Source organism: Coturnix japonica, chromosome 8 (assembly GCF_001577835.2).
Source record: "Coturnix japonica isolate 7356 chromosome 8, Coturnix japonica 2.1, whole genome shotgun sequence".
Taxonomy (NCBI): domain Eukaryota; kingdom Metazoa; phylum Chordata; class Aves; order Galliformes; family Phasianidae; genus Coturnix; species Coturnix japonica.
The window spans coordinates 12,386,339-12,406,284 of record NC_029523.1 but is presented as its reverse complement, the minus strand read 5'-3'; the positions used below and the strand labels follow the sequence as shown (position 1 = coordinate 12,406,284).

Sequence of the window (19,946 nt, the reverse complement as noted above, 5' to 3'; positions counted from 1 at the left end):
AACACCATCAGTAGTGTAATAGCATACCTTTATATGTGAAACAGAGTGCTGTTGTCCACAAGAAAGATGATTCAGTCAAGACATCTCAAACTAATGAGGAAATTATGTACTAGGTACTACAAATTACGTTGGGAAGCCTAATTAAAGTGGTCCAGGAGATTAGCTTCAGTTCATTATTCATCTTTGACCTCCTGTGTTGTCTTAATTGCTCTTGTAACGTGCTTCATTACCTTGAAAAATGTTTCACTTCAACGATATGCTGCTTTCAACATTGTCAAATATTTTTATTAATAGAAGTGGGACTATTCAGTGTCTCGAATTGTACATGCACCTCAGGAGGTGAACTTAGAGGTTTCTCTGTAGTCTCCCAAGTGGACCTGGAATTAATGTCAGTTGCTGGATCTGTTAGCCCTAATGAAAAGATGTTGTGCCTTAATAGGAATGATGTCAAATGTGTGTGTTGAACTGATATAAGCAATTCCCAGAAAGTTTGAGAAATGCATTGGAAACTGAGCAGGTTCTTAGATTATTACAATTATGGATGCACTCATAATTCAGTCTTGCTCATACTGAAGCTCTTTAAGACCACTTCTATATTTTACATGTATAAACATACAATTCATATGAATCTTGAAATGTTTGAAGAACTATAATTCCATGTGTATGCAGAATGACTTAGTATTTTCTCTGCAAGTACTCCTCTTTTCTTACAGTCTAGGGGGCTTAGTATATTGTCTATTAAATCACTGCTCTGAGGCTAATCCACAGTTTCCTTGATGCCAGCTAGCCATAACTTGTCACAGCTGAGGTACTAAAAGAGCTGAGTAGAGGATAAAAAAGCATTGCTCTACATACCAAAGCTTGTATTTGTTACTTATATTGTTTGTGTGTGGAAGATGTATTATTCAAAACTGTCCAACTGTACTTTTTAAGGCATAACTTAAAACTTTTTAAAATTAACCAGAAACTCGGCAGACAAACAGTGGGACTTCATCTAAACAGAGCACAAGGCAGAAACAAGCTGAAAGGGGAGAGCAGCCTACATTGGTAACTCAAGAGCTACAGAAGGCTACATCACCTCCTTTGTCTGCAGCTCAGCTGACTGCTTTAATGCCAACTGCCATCCCTATCACAAAAGTAAGTTACCTCAAATAACTTTCAGAATGAAAGATATTGAAATTACTGCTCCAGGCATGAACAGCAGGACCACAAAAGTCATGTTTATTGCAGTATCTCTTCAAAACTTCTATTGTGACAGAGGATAATAAGAAATCTAACAGACCCTCTATGCCTCTGCTAAATAACTGGGTTAACAATATTTCTAGGAAGTATGCAGAAATAGGGATGACTGCTTGGTAGATTTTTATTTTTACAAATATGAGTTGAAAACTGTTTATTCAAAGTAAACTAAGAAGCTAATTCTTGAAATGTGTTTCTATACTTCTGCAAGTTTCATCTTGATGTAGGAATTCTTTCCTTGTGATCTAGATAAAGGTTTTAGTATTGAAATAAGATCTTCCTACGTTTCATTCAAAAACTTCTCACGTTTTCAATTTAAGTGCTTGAGTTCCAAAAACAGCATATTAGTTGAAACACTACCTAGCTGGGAAAGGTGTTTGTAGCACACAAAAGCACTTAACTGCCATATGAATTGTATGTGGATGTCTGGCACTTCTGATCAAATGAACAAGCTTGTACTGGCATAGCTTTCTTTATCCTTTTCCAACAAGGCATGTGTATTAGGTTCTCTTACGGTGCATATTTCCGCTTTACTAGAGAGTCTGAAAATGAATGGCAAAGTCTGTGCATCTCCTCTGGACCAAATACCACTTGGGGTTTAAAGAAATAAAGACACAAATCATTCTGCTAGTTTAACATAAATTGCAGTGACTTTTTTGCTTTCCATGGTAGTCATGAGTATTCCATAACCTATCAGTTTCTTTGAGTCTTCTCAATTGGCTAAAAGCTACCCACAACCTACTTCCCATTCTTTCCTTTAAACTTAAGTGTAAGCTTGTTGTTGGCTTGTAACGTCTTGTAGATTCTCAGTCTAAACTTGCTGTTATACTATTTTCTTTTGGTTTTAATACTTGTAGGATTTAGGACACTTCTTTTGGTGTGTAGTTTCAAAGCTGACCTCCAACTGTTCTGGATGTACATCTTCTAAACTTAAAGATTTCGTTTTTCTAGACAAAAAAAGGTGTGAAAAGGAAGGCTGACACTACGACTCCTACTACTTCAACACTCACAACAAGCAGTGAATCTTCCGCAACATGTAACAAAAGAAAAACTGTTAAAGCAGACAAAGGTGAAAATGAATCTAGGATACCAAAGAAGATTCTGAAGAAGGGCTTGCCAGATTCTCAGCAATCACCTAAAGTTCTCAAAAAGATTCAGTTATCAAAACAACTAAAATATTGTAATGAAATCCTCAAAGAAATGTTCTCAAAGAAACATTCAGCATATGCATGGCCTTTCTTAAAATCTGCGGATGTGGAATCCTACTCGGTTGGTGAGCAAAAAGGAGTTGCCAAATGTCCTACAGATCTGGGAACCATTAAAGTAAGTATGTTTTGGAGGGGACTGGACAACTTCTGTGCTTAAATAACTTGTGTAATGATTTTACACTGGATTTTAATAGCATTAACTGAAAAAAAGCCACGAAAGCTGCTCCTGATTTGAAAGGAATAGTTTGAGAGAACTGTACATAGCTGCTCTGCCCACTAAGAAGCAATTATTTACTGAAGTTCTTCAGAGCCTCATGGGGACTGTGTACATACTGACTAATCCACCTTGAACAAGCTAATAGTAGTAGTGCAGAGAATTACCCATTTAAGCAGGCTGCTAATAAAACATATTAAGTCCCTTTCAGTCTGTGTGATGCTGTTGCTAGTGCTATGTAAGACAAAATCCAGTTCTATACTGTCTACTTCTGTTTCTGTCTAAACCTCTTCAACCTTGCTGTAGTGAATCCTCAGGCACTGGATTTTCGTGGCACTTTTCACCTTTCCTGTGAAAACTAACCCTCCTGTAGGTGGATACTGATGGCCAGTGGTTTACGAACAGTAGGCAGATCTGTCTGGGACTGAGTTGGTTAGTCAACTTAAACCAAAGCTATGGAGGCACTTTTAAAGTTAACATCTAAACTTGTATTCACTTTCTTTCCCCCTAGAAAAAAATGGATAACTTTGAATATAGAGATATACAAGAATTTGCTGCAGATGTTAGATTAATGTTCATGAATTGCTACAAATGTAATTCTCCAGACCATGAAGTGGTCGCCATGGCAAAAAAACTTCAGGTGAGTTATTACTTGAGTTATTACTTAAGTCAGATTTGAAACAGAAAAAGAGTTGAGGATTTTTTTGGCCATTCTTGGCCCTGATGTACCATCTGCTGTGATCAGCTCCTATGATGTGTAGATCTAGAGGGAAGAAAAATAGCACCTTCAAAGTGCTTTGAGAAATCTGAAATGTTTATTTGCTGTTCCTAAACAAAATTCTTTAGGATGTTTTTGAGACTCAATTCGCCAAAATTCCTGATGAGCCAGCTACAAGTGGTGTTCTGCCACAGCACACAAGAGACATTACAAAAGGTTATTCCAGTGACAGCAGCAGTGATGACTCTTCAGAAGAGAAATCATCTGAAGACTTTGAAAAGGAGAGAACAGCATACCTTGCAAAGCTTCAGGAGCAGGTAAGCACCAGTAGTCAATATTGTGACTGTAATCTCTCTGTTAGTGTTCTTACAGCTGCCTATTCTGAGGCTCAGCACCAAGAAGCAGCATTTACAGGACTCCATAGTCACTTAGATTTTGAAAAATTAAACTTGATTCTGTTTGGAAGTAATTCCAAACATTAACAATCTGCAAGTGTACAGTGCCTCAGCAAATATACAAACTGCTTTTATTGAAATATGGTCTAGTGCTTTTGCCTAGTATTTTTTTAGATAAGGCATATCTTTTGAACAAAAATAAGACTGTTGCCATGATACCATGGATGACAGCATCCAGGTACTTCACACACAGCTCAGAGTCATATGCTTCTAAATGGCATTTGCTTCATTTTATGTGGTTGAAAAGCTCCCTTATGCTCAGTATGTCAAGGTGTGTTAGCTCCTCTGCATAGTCAGGAATGTGCTTTTGAGATGCATAAAAGCAAGTAATAAATTCAGTGTTAGAAAGCTTAGTATAAAATAAAGCAGAGGTATTTCAACTAATGCCAACAGTATAAATAGCATAGCTGTGTTTTACTGTGTAACAGTGTGATGGTTCTAATTTTTGCCTGAACATATCAGTTCAAGCTGCTGCTGCTGCATCTATAATCCAAGGAGGGAGTGAGCTTTGGATCTGCTAGTCAAATAAGGAACAACTTAGTGGTTTGTTGTTTGGTTTTTTTTTGTTTGTTTGTTTGTTTGTTTGTTTTGCCAGAGTAGGACATACAACATGAGTTCATGAATATTGGTTTGAAGGTAACAAATTCTACAAGACAGCCTTCACCACAGCTAAATAGTTTTCAGTGTGGTTGAAAACCATATTCTCAGTTTAATTCCTCTTTCTAACCTATAAGACGTTGACACAGCTTTTACAGAAAGATTCAAGTTTAAATAAACGTGATAGGAAACAGCTAGCAGGAGAATAAAGTACCTTGGGTTTGCAGATTGACGATGCTCAAGCCCAGTTCAGTTAGTTCAATGCAGAAATCACGTAAATGCTTTATGTGCTCCCCAAGTACCTGAAATTAAAGAGAAGCTGCTGGACAGTGCTACAGTGGATTTTTTTAGATTTACTATTTAGTTTTTACAGTTTGTTGGAAGATACGTGCTCTAAGACGAACCTGCATAAAAATAAGTGTCCTTGTTTTCTAAACCTCTTGTCTGTGACTTTTTTTTTTTTTTTAAATAGACTAAGATGTTTGAAAAACAAGTCTTGTTTGGAAAGCAAACATTAGTATCCATTCTAATGCAAGAGATCAGATTTCACATATAGAACCAGTTCACCATTCCTACTACATTACTTAAGATTCCCATCTTTTTATTTTTCTTTGATAGCTTAAAGCTGTTCACCAGCAGTTGCAGGCTTTGACCAGAGCATCCTTACCTAGATGGAAAAAGAAAAAAGAGAAGGCTAAAAGAGAAAAGGGGAAGAACAAGAGCAAAGCTAAAGCAAGCCTGATTCAAAAGAAGAAAGATCTAATACACAAAAAGTCTAAGAAAAAGCACTCTTCAAACATGTAAGTGTGGGGGACTTGTGTGGGTGTAAAATTATTTTAAACTACAGTTACTGCAGTAAACTTCTTTTTGCAGTCAATCAAAGGAAGCCATCCAGCAGATCTTGTTGGCACATAAGTCAGAAGATGATGATGGTGCCAAGCCTATGAATTATGATGAAAAAAGGCAGTTGAGTTTGAACATAAATAAGCTGCCTGGAGATAAGCTTGGAAAAGTAGTCCATATAATACAATCAAGAGAACCGTCACTGAGGAATTCTAGCCCCGATGAGATAGAAATAGACTTTGAAACTTTAAAGGCTTCAACACTCAGAGAATTAGAGAGTTATGTGGCAACCTGTCTGAGGAAGAGACCAAGAAAGCAGCATGGTATGTAGAATAAATGTATCAAAAAACCAAACAGATTTTACCAGATCCATTTTCTGTTTTGCTGCAGTGTTAACTTCTATCTCTCACACAGCCAAAAAAGCAATGAAGCCAAAAGAACAGCTTCTTTCTGAGAGGAAACAAGAGCTGGAGAAAAGACTACTGGATGTCAACGGTCAGCTAAATCCAAAGAGAGAGAACTTCAAATGTAATGTGAAATTCATTTATTTGCAACAAAAAATCTTGAAGGGGCAATTTGGCCTGTGTATTATTACGTAAATAGAGACTTCAGAATATTTAAGGTCTTAGATTTCCCTTTGTGGGGTTTTTAAGATTACATTTGTTGCTGACACTATAGGAACAGGCAGTTACTTGTCCTTAAATAAAACATCTTATTCCTTATTTCTCCTACCTAATCCTTTAGTAGAAGTAAAAACAACATTTTTCACTTCTGCAATAGAAGACATAATACAAACTTTACTAGCCCCATAACTGTCAGACTATAGCTGATAGCCAACACTAAATTGAGAAATCTAGTTGGATGACCTAAAAATATCCTAGAAATAAAAGCTACAAGAAGCAGGTAAGTTAATAACATAATGTTGGGTGAAGATGGAGGAGGCAGGCTAGAAAATCTTTTAAATTGTCATTTGGCTTCTTTAAAGGGGGGACTGAAGCTAGCATTTAACAATTACGTGTATCCAAGGAAATAGGTATATATATTGCTTCTTGTTTTCTAAGCTTCCAGTGGAGAAGCAACTTGGAGAAAAAACTTTTTGTCTGAACAATATTGTAAATTAAGCTTAAACCCTGAAGATGTGAAACAGTCATATGGTGAGGAGGTGGCAAAAAATTATTCTAGATTACATGTAGTGTGGGAAAGAGGAGAAGTGAGTATAGTAAAGCCCCCAGTACACAAGTCTGGCAGCACTAATAAGCACAGACAGACTTAAGAGCAGGAAAAAAAATAATGGAAACCATGCTTGAATAAGGTCTTGAAATAGCTCATATTTTAACCTAGTTTAGGCTTTTAAGTTATGTGTTTACAGCTTTTAATTGGCTATTTCATTTATGCAAGCTTGCTGCTGGTAAATCTCTCTCTTCTATGAAGGTCTTGAATCCGTTGGTAAGATGACAGTATAATGATAGAAGACCAGCAGTTATATGGGAAAACAGCCCTCATAAAGAAGATTCTAGGCTTGTATATGGAGACCTACTGCAGGCCATTTCAACCTCTTCCTTTTTATTCTGCAGTTGAAAGCAGAGCTGAGTCTAGTTTTGGACCAAGCCGACTGAGTGAAAGCAGCAGCAGCCTCTCCGACTCAGGCAGCAGCACTAGCAGTGCTTCCAGCTCCTCAGACAGCAGTGACTCTGAATCGGGTCAGAAAGATTCCTTTTGTTTCTGACTGGGCAGAATACCTGCCTTCCTAATTTGCACCTATTGCTCCAAATGCTTTCCAAGATCTCAAATCATTTGTATAGTCCTCTTCAACATAGAAGACTCGTGTCTAGATGTTAGTAAATGAATGTCTCAAAACTGACTGAAAAATAAATAATAAAATGACAGTGAAGAACAGACTAAAATCTGCTAGTAAGAATTCTGTGTGTCTAGCAGAGACCTGGCTGTCAGGCTATAGCTTACTTCTCTGGGTTTTTGCTTTTTTGGGTTTTTTTGTTTGTTTGTTTGTTTTTGCTTTTTTAAACCTACTTCTTGAAAGTTGAATTCGCTTTCATTGTCTGGTCTGCAATACCAGAGGAACCTTATCTTTTGGGTAAGGTTTTGTTCCTAAGCCTGGGGACAAAATGGCCAACAATGCTGACTGAAGAGCCAAACCCTGCTGGAGTGCTTAAGCTTCCTCAAATTTACTCATGGTGTAGAGTAGTGCTGTAGTATCATGATGTTGGAATTACGCTTCTCTATGTGGAACACTTGTTACTCTTCTGGTACAGAATAGATCCCCCACATCTGAGTGGTAGGCATCCATACAAGGAAACAGTCTAAAGTTAAATTAATTCCACAGTTGGCCCTTGAATGCAGATAAGCAAATGGTGGAATCATTGAGGGTAGACCTTGATCCTGTGGGGATTTGTATGTGTTAAATCTGGGAGAAGTTCTGTAAAAGCATCAAATTGGAGTATGCAGGACCATTCCTTTCCATGTGAAGTTTGGCTGTTGGGTACACACCCATCTTGCAACATGTATATGTGAATAATGCTACATATGCAGATGACTTTTCTTTTTACCCATTCTTCTCTTTCTGCTCACCTCACTGAATTTACAGTTACGGAAACATGCTCAGAACAGAATGGAATGAGGCCAAACTGCCTAACTTTGGAACAACCTAAGGTATACTTGATGTGGATATACCTTTTGATCTCAGCAGTTAATTGGTACATGCAACAGTATTGAAAAGTGCACAAGATAAGCAGGGAATAATGAACATAATACTTGCTCTGTAGGACTGACTTAGTAATGTAAGATCTACATGTTAAAAGTATCTTTTGCTTCTTTGCAGAAGATGAGTATAAAAACTCCTGAGGTTTTTACCCATAGTGAATACTAGAAATTCTCTGTTAGATGAAGGTGGGAGAAGGATAAAAGATGCTTCCTTCCTTCTCTGCCACCCACTGAAAATCCTTTCCACTTTAGTCTTAAGTATGAAATTGACCACTGTGCAAAGCTCACTTCATTTCTTTTTCAATACAAACAACCTCACTTTTTCAATTGATTGAATGATTATCCCAATCCTTTTCTGGATGCTTGCTATAACCAGGGTATCATTTACACCAACGACAAAACATCACATAGGAAGACTTAATGCCTTTAGGACATATATAGATAGTGAGAGTTAATTCCTGTGTGTTTTATCTTTGCCATGCACAATTTCACTTAAAAGTAGCCCAGGTACAGACATCAAATTTCCAAGATCAGCAAAGCCTTCTCCTTACAACAGACTGTTTCACTTGAATCGCTTAGCTTGATATAGCAATTAGTTTTGCAGACTTAAAAAGATGCAGAAGGAGCACGAGTAACAGTCAAGGACTTGAGGGGAGGAATTATGCAACAGCTTTTTTTTTTTTTTTCTTCCTTCCCTAGAAAGCTTACTCTCTGTGATAAGAAATAGCTTCTGTAATGACAAAATGACAACAAAATTTCAAAAAAACCAGTGTGCAGGAAAGTGTTTGCTTGATCAGTTGCAAAGTTTTTCCTTTGAGTATCAGGAAACTTAATAGTTGATGACAAAACACAAGGTGATGATCTGGTGGGTTTCTGTATCTATCAGACCAAGGCAGAGCATTTTACTCCACTGGGCTTTGTCATCTAAGCTCTCAGGGATGCCACACTACAACAAGGATTACAGCATCTGATAAATGCTGTAAAGAGAGGGAGAGAAAGAATCAGTTATTAAAGAGTTGGTGTTTTGTTTTTTGGAGGTTTTTTTGAGCATGTTAATTAGTGCTTTCTCTTCGCAGAGACCATCACTGTGCTTACAGAGAATGTCCTACAACACTGTTCTGCAAGTACAGCCCTCATCTATCACTAGTAGCCTGCAAAGCTATGGATCACCCAAACCACAGCTGTCACCTGAACCACAGCTGTTGTCTCCCACTGGGCAACAGAAGCTTAAGCCTTTACAAAGTAGATCTCTTAAAACAGCAGAACAAAATACCAAATCTCCCTCAGGTAACAACTTTATGGCAGGAATCATGGCTATTTGAGTGAACCTCAAAGAAAGAAAGCTGGTAGAACTAGTGTTCACACTACTCAGTAAGCTTATCTTGAAGTTTTGGAGGTTATTGGGTGAGTAATAGCAAAGGTTCTTACATGGCATGAGTTGTTAGGAGCACAGTAAAAGTAAAAGAATGTCAGATAGGATAGAATTTCAGATTACTGTGGCACTGAGATTGGGATAGTACTCTATTTAAGCAGTGAGGTTCCTGCCTCCCTCCCTCCTTGAAGAGTACCAGCAACTGGAGGCAAGATGGGAAATGATGCATTAATGAGCCTAAGGTTACAGAAAGTACTGAACACTTCAAGGCAGGAGTTAAACGCTTAAATTTTTTACCATCATTTTTCAAGTTAACACATGCACTTATTAGCTGCACTAGCACCATAGGCCTCCTGAACTGATCAGTTATCTAAACACATCAGCTATAAGTTGCTTAGAAACATGATTAAGAAGTTACTGTTTTCTTTCCCTGAAATTGGAAGGTCTCAGTTCAGACACTCCTAGGTTGTTTAGTAAAAGACAACTTGAGCCGGTAGCTGATAATCTGGAATAAAATAAATAAAGCCTAGTTGTTGTTTGTTTTTTTTTTTAAATAAAAAAACAAACAAACACTGTCTCAGTGCAGCTGGGTTGCATGTCTTTGTAGTTAGCAAATCCACAGCTCTGAACAATGAGATGCAGAGCTGCAGCACGTAGGTTCTGGGAAACCATTCATCTCTTCTTTCTCAGGTATGCTTACGGGTGTTTGTGCTTCGCATGACACTTCAGCCAAGCAAATGCCTCAGACTGCTCCAAGGACAGATCAGCCTTTTGGTAACCAGTGTACACAGGCCGTTCCAGAGGTGAATACATCTCTCCAATACATTCATTGCAAATGAAATTCCAAAGTTTTAATACTGCTACTGTATAACGAGAATTAACACGTTAAGCATTTAAGAGCATGTTCTGAAGTATAATTTCTCTATCTCTCTTCTAGGTATCCAATACAGCTTCCCCTGTTGACAGTGCTGATGGGACTAAAGCTGAAAAAACATTACTTAATCTCGATGAAGTTCAAAGCAAAGCCAGTGAGAGAACTGCTGATTCAGAATCTATAAACCAAGAGAGTATGTACTGTCATAATAAGAACTAATTGATGTAAAGGCTAGAAAGTCAAACGTATATGAATCTGTCTTGAAATAAAATGAACACCTGTGCATGAGTCAGTTGACAAAATAATCTTCTATGTTTTTAGTGTGCTTTGTTTTTTTAGAAAAATAAAATTACAGGTCCTTTCTTGTTCTGTGATAAATACAGCAAGCAAAACGAGTTAGTACTGACTTCAGAAAGTTAATTAACAGTAATTCAGTATTCCAGGAAGCTTGAGAGTGTTGACTGAACCTCCAGGGAGCTCATTCCCTACAAGCACATTATGCTTTTTGAGTAACTATCTCCAGTTTTTGTGATGAGGATCTGAAAGTAAAGAGACATCAAGTAATCGCAAGTTTGTTCCTTAAGATTACAAGTAGGCAAGTCCCCTGGAAGCTGTGTTCCATACAGGAACACATCAGGCTTCATGCATATTGCAAACTCAAGACTGCTGGGCTAGGTAGGGAGTGCCCTCACTTAAACCTGAGTGTTACTAAACACAATTACTTGTTCTTTTGTTCCTTCTCTGCTATTCCTCGCATAGAATTGAACAGGGTGGGAACAAGCATCTGAAAAACTCGACTGAAGTAAAAGCTGCTGTCTTACCACAGATTAGTTCTTTAGCTCTAGACAAAGGATAGTTTCACTGTATTTAAAAATGAAATAAGATAAAAGAATGTAAATATGTGTCATAGGTGAATCAAATAGTCTTGTAATATTCTTTTGGTGTTCTGGAATTTAAATTCCTGTCCCATGTACCATATAGAACACCAGGATTGTGGTTGTTTTTATACATTAGAGTGCTGGGAAAGCAAGCAGAAATGAATGAAGCTCACTGCTTAATGCCAATAGGGTTAGCAGGAGGATGCAAGCATAGCCAAAACTATTCCCTACTGCTTAGTCTTTAGTCCTCTTAATTTCAACTCTGATTTTTCATTTAACTTGACCTACTGTTTCTTCTTCCCTTCCTTGTTCAACTCCACATGTGCAGATATCTGTGTTGGGGGGTGGGTGGGCCCCCCTGTTTAATACAGGAATTATCTTGTGATTAAACTGCCTTTGAACATGTGTGAACCTCAGCATTTTATTTTGAGAGTAGTTCTGTGACCCCTTCTGTAACAGTAGCATTAGGCTGTACCTACAGTGATGTGTGCTCCAGCTGTCCTTAGTGTTAAGGAAAAGTCATTCAATTATTAACTTCTGCAGAAAGCTTGAATATTAGGAAACATTACCAGTATTTGGGAGTGTTTTTGTCATTAAGAACCACATAATTTAATTTTAAAAAAAAAAAAAAAAAAAATCAGTAGTGAGAATTAAGTCACTTTATAGGTTGACTAAAAAACTAAAAATTTTAATTTGAGGTAACACAATCCATAAAGTCAACATGATTAAAAACCCATTATTACTCTCCCATCAGGTCACTGTAATAAACCTAATGGTACAAAGACTCCAGAGACAAAACCCCAGAGCTCTCCAGAAAGGGTAGGTGCAGTGTTGTACATTCATGTTTTCTGGAATTAAAATTGGAGAAGTGAACAGAAGGGACTGCATAAGAAGAGCAGCAAATGTTACTTGTCATTATACTACTTCACTAGAGAATTTCAACACTGATGAAATAATGTATTGAATTCTGCTTGAATTGCTTTGTTTGCTCCATTCTTAGAAAAGCAAGGAATTTTTGTTGTTGTTCTAGGTTGTTTACACTAAGTTCCCCAAAAAGAGTGTTGATCTAATGTAGGAATTAAGTAGAAAATGGATAGTTGAAGGGATAAAAACAACTTTAGTAGCTGTATTGTTGCATCTTCTATGTTTTCCTTTTTATTTCTCCTTTTAAATAATTTTAGGCCACAGTAATTAAGAACATAGACTCCTGGGTAAGCTTATGCAAAACGATGACGGTTCCAGCTCCAATAAAGTCATCTGCTGAGAGCTTCAAGCACTTCAGGAAAGTAGCCTTACAGAAAGCAGCTGGGCAAGCACAGGAAAAAGAGAGGTTTGTCACAATGTTTGTTTAAACACTGATCTATTTTTTGCTTATGCATTCAGTTTATGTGCATGGTCTATCATCTGGATAGCTGAGTAATTTTGTGGGTTGTATTTATGAAAAATTAGCCTTGGACTACTTAGACTATGCAAAAAGTGTTGAATATCATCATGAATAATGATACAAAAGCATTGAAGACTTACTGCTTAATAAACTAATAATGTCATTATCTAAAGTAGTTATATAAGTATGGTTAGGGCAGGTACTGTTTCAGTTGAAAACACTGGCTTGCAACAGTAACTGTCGTGAAGCTCTAGTATGACATTCTGTAACTGTGCTCAGCATATCCTAGAAGAAAATGAATTCACTAAAACAGTTCTGTAATTTAATAATGACTAACTAAAACCTCTATGGCTGTGTGTGTTGATGTAATACATGCTTTGACAAAGAGGTAAGAAAATCAGCAGATTTTGAATTAATGAAGTTTATAAGCACATGTTATATAAGCATATAAGGTAATAAGCATGTGTTATTTGCTGTCAATAAGTTTCATGCTGAGTTGCTTGGCTATTCAGGAATGAATGGTTCAGATTAGGCAACTGCCATGTGTCAGATACCTGTAGCATTTGGGGAGGGAATGTTGTGCATCCTAAATACACAAAGTGTTTTTCCCCCCTCACAAATCAATATTTTTCCAGCAAATTCTTAGATGTTCCTTTTTTCCCCTTTGCTTCCCCCTCTCAAATGTATGTTTTGTATTTATTGTTTGCTTTTACTTTTCTGTTGGAGCACACAGTTCCTCTGGTCATGACCAGAATTCATACCTGCACTTAATATTTTATTTTTCTACATTTATAGCCAGAAAAATCCATATCTTATTGATATCTGTTGGAATAATACAAGCATATAGCTATAATTACAGAGCAAACAAATAACCAGAGGGTATCCAAGAAAAGACTCACCAGTGCTGAGGCTTTCAGTTGAGATGGATGCTCACCAGTGTTGAGGCTCACCACAAAAACTCCAGAAAGAGATGCTACCTTAGTGGTGGTCAGCCCTTAAATGGGATCTAGGAGAGGCAGAGTCAAGCTCTACTCCTTCCAGGAGCACAGCTGAATTACCTTCACCTGTGTTCGCTTGGCTGACTCATTGTTTGCTTCAGATGGTTAATCAGAGGTTCAGGCTGTGATCAACAGTTTCCTTTACAATATCCAAAGGGACAAGTAGGGTTATCTAGTTTTCAATAAGTTGATGTTAACGTAGCTAAAGTAGCACCAGCGTGAACTACTTCAGATAGTAAAATCCTTTGGTTGCCTAAAGAAGCATTCAATAGGCTACTCCTATACTTATTCCTTCTCCATTCTCTAAAGGGTCCATAAAGGCACAGGATTGGATGCCACAGCAATGAAAGACTGTAAGCCCACAAAAGAAGAGGATATGAGCAAACAATTGCCAGAAGCTCAGCAACAGCCTCTAGTTAAGGACCGTAACTTGGCTAGAAAAATGGAACAAGAACGCAGACGGAGAGAAGCAGTAAGTTGCTGACTCTTTTTTGGTTAATCTTGTTTCAATTCTAGTGCACAACTGAGAAAAGAAAATTCAGGTCCTTCAGAATAAGGACCTGAAGAACCAAAACCAACAGAACTCTGCAATTTGAAGTTAGACCAGAAAATAAAATAAGATGATTAAATAAGTCTTTAAGTGGCATAACAAAAAAAAAAAAAAAAAAAAGTGCTAACGTTACATAGAATGTTACAATAATTGCATAAAAAAATCAAGTTATTAAGAACGCAGAGATTCCTCTTTAGAATGACAAACCTCAAGTCTTTGCAAGCTGCCTTCCCTCTTCAACATGCTAAAATACAACATGTCAGCAAAAGTGCTAGTCATGCTGTACTGCTCCAAAATACCAACACGGAGCCTTTTAAAAACAAACTGGCCTTATTGTTATAGATAATGAGTGCTCTCTAATTGCTACTGTTTCTTAGGTTAAATGTTTCTAAAACAGTTCAGTGTATAGTATTATGCAGTCTGACTAAGATCATAATAAATCCAGATAAGGTCTCCTGAAGCTTTCATCCTGCTCAGCACAATTCAGGAAGGACTTGAACAAATATGCATATGTAAATTAGTAAAAACAGAGGAAGCATATTCTTTGTTGGGAAGAAGCTTTGTAGGTTTTTGTTAAATCTTTATCCTGCATAGAATATTTACTGCCTGACTACTCTGAGAAATACACTGGTTTGCTTTTTTGCAGATGGCTTGTACAATTGATATGAATTTGCAGAGTGATATTATGACAACTTTTGAAGAAAACCTTGAATGAAAATGGCGGTTAATGTAGAACTTAACTTTGGTACCACGGCTGACTGTACGACTTTGAAAATGTAATAGTTAGGAGCTTAAACACTGAAATCACTTAAAGAGCATGGAAGCTCCTGTAAATGCTTGATATGGAAAGTTTGCTCTACTGATTACAGTTCATATTTTGTGTGTACATATGCATGATTTTTCTAATCCTTTAATCCATTTTTTTTTCAGAAGCACTTCAGAATCTGTTATACAGTTCACAGCCAAATTCTCTGTGTGTGTTAAATTTAGTGTGCTAAATGTGCAACTATAGAAACTACATTAAATCAAAGTCTTGCTAATTATATGATTATTATTAAGACAGTCATTTGTTACGATATTTGCGCAAAGCGCAGGCTGTGACAAAATATTTTATAACAGTGATTTCAACAGAGTGTGTAACATTACTTACAATCAGAAAACAGTACTTCCTGGATTTCTAATCTCAGCAGTAAATCTAATTCACTTGCAAATCCTATACACTTGCATGCCTTAAGGTATAGACACATTGATCTTCTGTTTAATGTATTTTACGTTAATGTTATCAGTGTGCAAGCATGTTTGCCAGATGGTTCTGATTTTCCATGGAAAGAAATGATCTAAAATACTCCCTTTCTGGATCCAGTTTGAAGGGCTTTCTGTTTAAGGCAAGTTTTTAATAATGTTGAGATACTTATCTGAAGTAGAAACTAGTCTAAAAGATCTATATTCTTGTTGATTACATACTATTTTCTCAAACTAAGTACAAGATTAATTAGACGTTTCCTTATAGAATTAATACCAAAATACAGCATGTACTATGGAAATGTTGGAGGAAGAGTCACTCTTGGGATAATCTGGCTTAGTGATCTCAAATTGTTTTGACCATGCAGCCATCAGTAAAAAAAAAAATGAGCATGTAACAGGCATCCTTATTCATTTATAAATTATGTACAACTGTACAAATATTACATGCACTGTAAAACGGACAAAGATAGAAATTAAAGGATTAAATAAACACTACTTTATTCTACTAACAGTACCAAAAATAAATTTTCTTCCTGCACCTCAGTGGACTGTCTCATGCACTCTCCTTTGTCACTGTCCTCGCTAACGTTCCCCTTGAAACTCTCTCCGCATGGAGACCTCTGGTCTGTCAGGCTCTTGGATCAAAAATGGAACTGAAGGGAACAGACTGTGTTGTAGTGTGGTCTGCTACAGACCACCCAATTAAGTGAACAAGGCTTTCCACAAACTACAGAATTTCCAGATAAAATAAATTACAAAGCATGCATAAAAACAGCAGCATGGGTAAGGAGACAGTGCTAGCCCTGAAATACCTATTCTGCCTTAAAAAGCTATTCTGTATCTTCCATTTCTGTCACTGCTGGAATGGTAGTACTTCATTAACTTGTAGAAGGACTGTATATTGACAAATGCTCACAGAGATATTGCCACTTGAAGTGTGTATGGAAGTACTCTCACATGAGCTCTGTGTGGATGTATTCGCATCTGTCTGCTATTTGGGAAACCTCAGTACTTGGCTAGGAAAGAGATTCTGGGTGAAATATGGGTTGTAAGGCACAAGGATACTATTAAGATGTCATGTTTCCATTCTGCATCAGAAGTGATTTAGCCCTGCCTTCATTTCAGGTATATATGTCATAAACAACTCTCCATTCTGTGATGAAATATTACAGTACACATCCACTCTACCTTGCCATTGCCTGGACGTGCTTTCTAATGCAAGCTTAAGATCCCTTGCTTTGGATATACATGTGATGGAAAGGAAGAGGAGAAATTATTATTTACATTTCACCTATTCTATGTAGCTATGGGTGCATTATTGATGGCATATTAGAGCTGGTGCTCTTGCCCCTTCAAAATTCCAGCTCCTGTAACAACTTTTCTGGTAACAGCTTCACCTGCTGAGGTAGACCTGCACACATAGACACGAAATTAGCCTTCTCACTAATTGTGATACACAAGTAAGAAGAATCACACCAGTATTTCACACCACTTCATATTGTCAATGGTGATTTTAAGTCACAATGTCAGTGGTGCTACTGCTAATCTGATAAACCTTGTCTTTGCATTCTACAAGTCACTTAGAGGATAATCAGTTCCTCCCTACAGACAGATGCCTGAGTTCAGAGGAAAGGGAGATGGCCTCCAAGTGTGTAGCAAGTCTATAACTTTTGTCTTATTCTAGAGATGTCACCACTTTCAAGACAATACAGCTTGTAAACAAAAACTGACTGAATACACTAAGTATTGCTAGTTACCTGACTTTGCAAATGTGTGTAAAGTTCTGTTTTGCTATATTGACTTTAACATTTGTGAAAATAGCTTCACTAATGCACCATTTCTATACTAGCATCTGCACAGGTACATCACATCTAAAAGATTAAATGTCCTCTGTCACTAACTAACAGAATGCGTTGTTTACTCTCAGTTGGAAGCAGTCACTGATGTGCAAAGGCGTCCTCTTTTGTCTCTCAGAAATGGGCTGAGTTGAACTGACAAAAGCTGAGTAGGCAGATGGCACATAGCGGAGGGCAAAGCACGCTGAAAAAGCTTGTAAAACAATCTGCCCTGGGGTTGGTTTGGCTTGGAATTCATTACAACAATCTGAAGCATAAGATGTGAAAATCAAAATACAAGGATGCTAGAGAAAGATTTGTAATTTTGAGGCTTCTCAACTTTAGCCATATTTGCCATTAGCTGGCATGGATTTATTATTATGAAGAAAAAGGAAGAAGTAGACAGCTCTGAGGTTCGTACACCTTGCTTTGTTTAGCCAAATGCCTGCTTGTAACAATGCACATTGCTGTTCCATGCTTAATCCTTCCTCTACTCTAGATGGCTACTGTCATTTTGTGAATGCTGTGCCTATCTATGGTGGAACTTTCACTGACCTTTAATTGAAGGTAGGTGGAAGCTCATGGTCAACTCCAGATTTTCCAACCCTGTTTCTCCATCTTTTCTTAAGGGACACCTTCTGGTAAGTCATTCTAATGCCTGGTTCAGTAAGGAGCACATTGATTACTGTGACACAAACAGCAGCACTGGTCATTTTCCTCCAGCCAGACTTTACAACTTCACTAACTGGACTGCTGGTCTGCTTGATACACACTTCGGGGAAAATCCTGCTGCAGCCAATCAGGAACTGAGCAGGTGAGGCCTCTTCCCTGCAAAAAAAAAAAAAAAAAAACAGGAACTGAGCAGGTGAGGCCTCTTCCCTGCAAAAAAAAAAAAAAAAAAGGCTATTGTCATGAAGGCTGATGCATAAAAATCAGTTATGTGCTGTTCCTAGGGTTGGCAGTATGAGTAATCAGAGTATGAACAGAAGGTTCAGGCTTGGTAGGCATGATTCATGTAATCCTGATGGAGTCTGCAGAGGTTGGTGTCTTAACTGAATCATAGCAGCTTCTGGTGTTATTGCTGCTCTTCTTGCCTGAGACAAGGACAGGAGACTAACACAGCCTCACACACTTTTCTGAAGCAGCCTGATAAAGCCTTGACTTCAAATCTGCAGAGATCACACTAAGACAAGCATAGCTAGCAAACAGCAGGATTCAAATACTTTTCTAATTTCATAAATCAGTAACACAGTTGTCAGCTGCTGTGGGTCACTAAGATTTAATTTGTTATTGATGAAGGCAGACAAGTTTTGTTACAGCTAATTGAAGATGGCTTTTCTATTATTAAGCTTTAAAGAAGAGATGAAAATTGGCAACATTCCTTTCTGTTGCTTCAGTTCTTCATTCCAGCACCTGACTACTGAGAGAGCAGTCAGATGCTGGAACAGGTTGTCCACAGAGGTTGTGGGTGCCCCAGCTCTGGAGGTGATTGAAGCCAGGTTTGATGGAGAGCTGGACCATCTGATCTAGTACTGGATTTAACAGCTGACAGCCTGGTTAGAACCTGGTGATCCTTGAGGTCCCTTCTAACCTAAGCCATTCTATGATTCGATTTAATAAAAGAGAACTTGGACCTGTTGAAACCAGCATTAATCCAGCCACTGCCTTCCATAGGGATTACATTTCAGCTGTGAGGTATACATTTTTAAGTGTAAGTTCAAAACAAGTAGAAGAACGCATTTGGCCTGCAGTAGACAGAAATGGTCTGTAAGCTGTGTCCCATGCACAGTATAAGACAATATATACTGTCTGTAAGCATGCAAATATGCAAGCCCAATTTTGTTGTTTTTTTTTTCAGTAACTCATTAAATTACACATGCTAATTAACAGACACGTAGTTTCTTCCTGAGAGCTTCTACTTGCGCTGTTTGAGGGAGCGAAAACACCCCTTGGAAGTTCTAATCCTCCAAACTAAACTGGACCAAACACAAATTCTGGTCACAGTCCAATCCACATGACGGTTGGGCAAGTCACCTGGCAGGCAACAATGTGCAGGTCTGTGTTACAGGCTGGGATCTGCCCCAGGGCCTCTCCAAGCCTTGGACCTACTGCATCCCACTGAGGAACGGGTGCAGAATAGGGAGGGGAGGTGGTGTACCTTGTGGGGAACTGAGCTTGTTCTCAAGTTCTCACCCCTGTGTCAACTCCAGGGGCTGAGAACTCGGTACCAAACTCAGTGTTCGGAAAATGGCTGCTAATGATGGTCCATTTGCCTCTACCAGCCAATTTCTTCATTAAAGTTCCATTTTCTGAATTATAAATATTCGTGATGAAGCTCAAAATTGGTATGTTTTTCAGAAATATACTAACGTGCAGTTGAGATTGTAATATGTTTACAGCATCATCTTTCAATGGACAATAGCTAAACAGCAGAGACAGAATGCACACGGTTTTGAAAAATAACTGAAATGTAACTACACGGCCATACACATCCATCTCATCTCACGCTAATAAGGTATGTGCGTCCAAATACGCGACCAGGGTGAGCAAAGCCACCGCATGCACGGACCTTGCGAAGGCAGCAGAGGTGAAGCTGTCCCACGTCTCCCACACGCACTTCTCGCAAAGACCTTTCGGGCGAGTTTCGGTGCGTGCGGCAGCCCTGGCCGAGCACGCTGCCGGGAGCAGCCCCTTTGCTCCGGACCCGTCTCTTCCTTCGTTTCCTGCGGGCCATCGGGCGCAGATCCACCGGCCGGGCCGTGCGGGAGGCGCGGCGCCGCGCGGTGCCCGGCAGCGGGGCGAGGGCCTCGGGGACCGC

General features: G+C 38.3%; 1 protein-coding gene and 1 long non-coding RNA gene across 4 annotated transcripts in view; one reads left to right on the top strand and one right to left on the bottom strand.

The window, feature by feature from the left end:
• Positions 1–15,836, top strand: part of BRDT (bromodomain testis associated) — a 24,357-nt gene extending 8,521 nt beyond the window's left edge. For 2 of the 3 annotated variants that reach the window (XM_032446257.1, XM_015870414.1), the window contains exons 5-20: positions 965–1,137; positions 2,191–2,562; positions 3,173–3,301; positions 3,508–3,696; positions 5,050–5,231; positions 5,305–5,597; positions 5,689–5,802; positions 6,849–6,974; positions 7,877–7,941; positions 9,069–9,279; positions 10,055–10,167; positions 10,302–10,431; positions 11,871–11,935; positions 12,298–12,446; positions 13,808–13,970; positions 14,695–15,836. In XM_032446257.1, the coding sequence (XP_032302148.1) occupies positions 965–1,137; positions 2,191–2,562; positions 3,173–3,301; positions 3,508–3,696; positions 5,050–5,231; positions 5,305–5,597; positions 5,689–5,802; positions 6,849–6,974; positions 7,877–7,941; positions 9,069–9,279; positions 10,055–10,167; positions 10,302–10,431; positions 11,871–11,935; positions 12,298–12,446; positions 13,808–13,970; positions 14,695–14,763 (2,543 nt within the window). In that variant the 3' untranslated portion in view covers positions 14,764–15,836. The remainder of the gene's footprint in view (positions 1–964; positions 1,138–2,190; positions 2,563–3,172; positions 3,302–3,507; positions 3,697–5,049; positions 5,232–5,304; positions 5,598–5,688; positions 5,803–6,848; positions 6,975–7,876; positions 7,942–9,068; positions 9,280–10,054; positions 10,168–10,301; positions 10,432–11,870; positions 11,936–12,297; positions 12,447–13,807; positions 13,971–14,694) is intronic. The other variant, XM_015870415.2, reaches the window with a different exon arrangement.
• The window catches only part of LOC107317557, a 22,128-nt gene extending 2,182 nt beyond the window's left edge, over positions 1–19,946 (bottom strand). Inside the window, exons 1-3 of the long non-coding RNA XR_001556923.2 lie at positions 19,698–19,946; positions 17,684–17,956; positions 4,646–4,733 (exon numbers count right to left, since the gene is read on the bottom strand). This is a non-coding gene — a long non-coding RNA (uncharacterized LOC107317557). The remainder of the gene's footprint in view (positions 1–4,645; positions 4,734–17,683; positions 17,957–19,697) is intronic.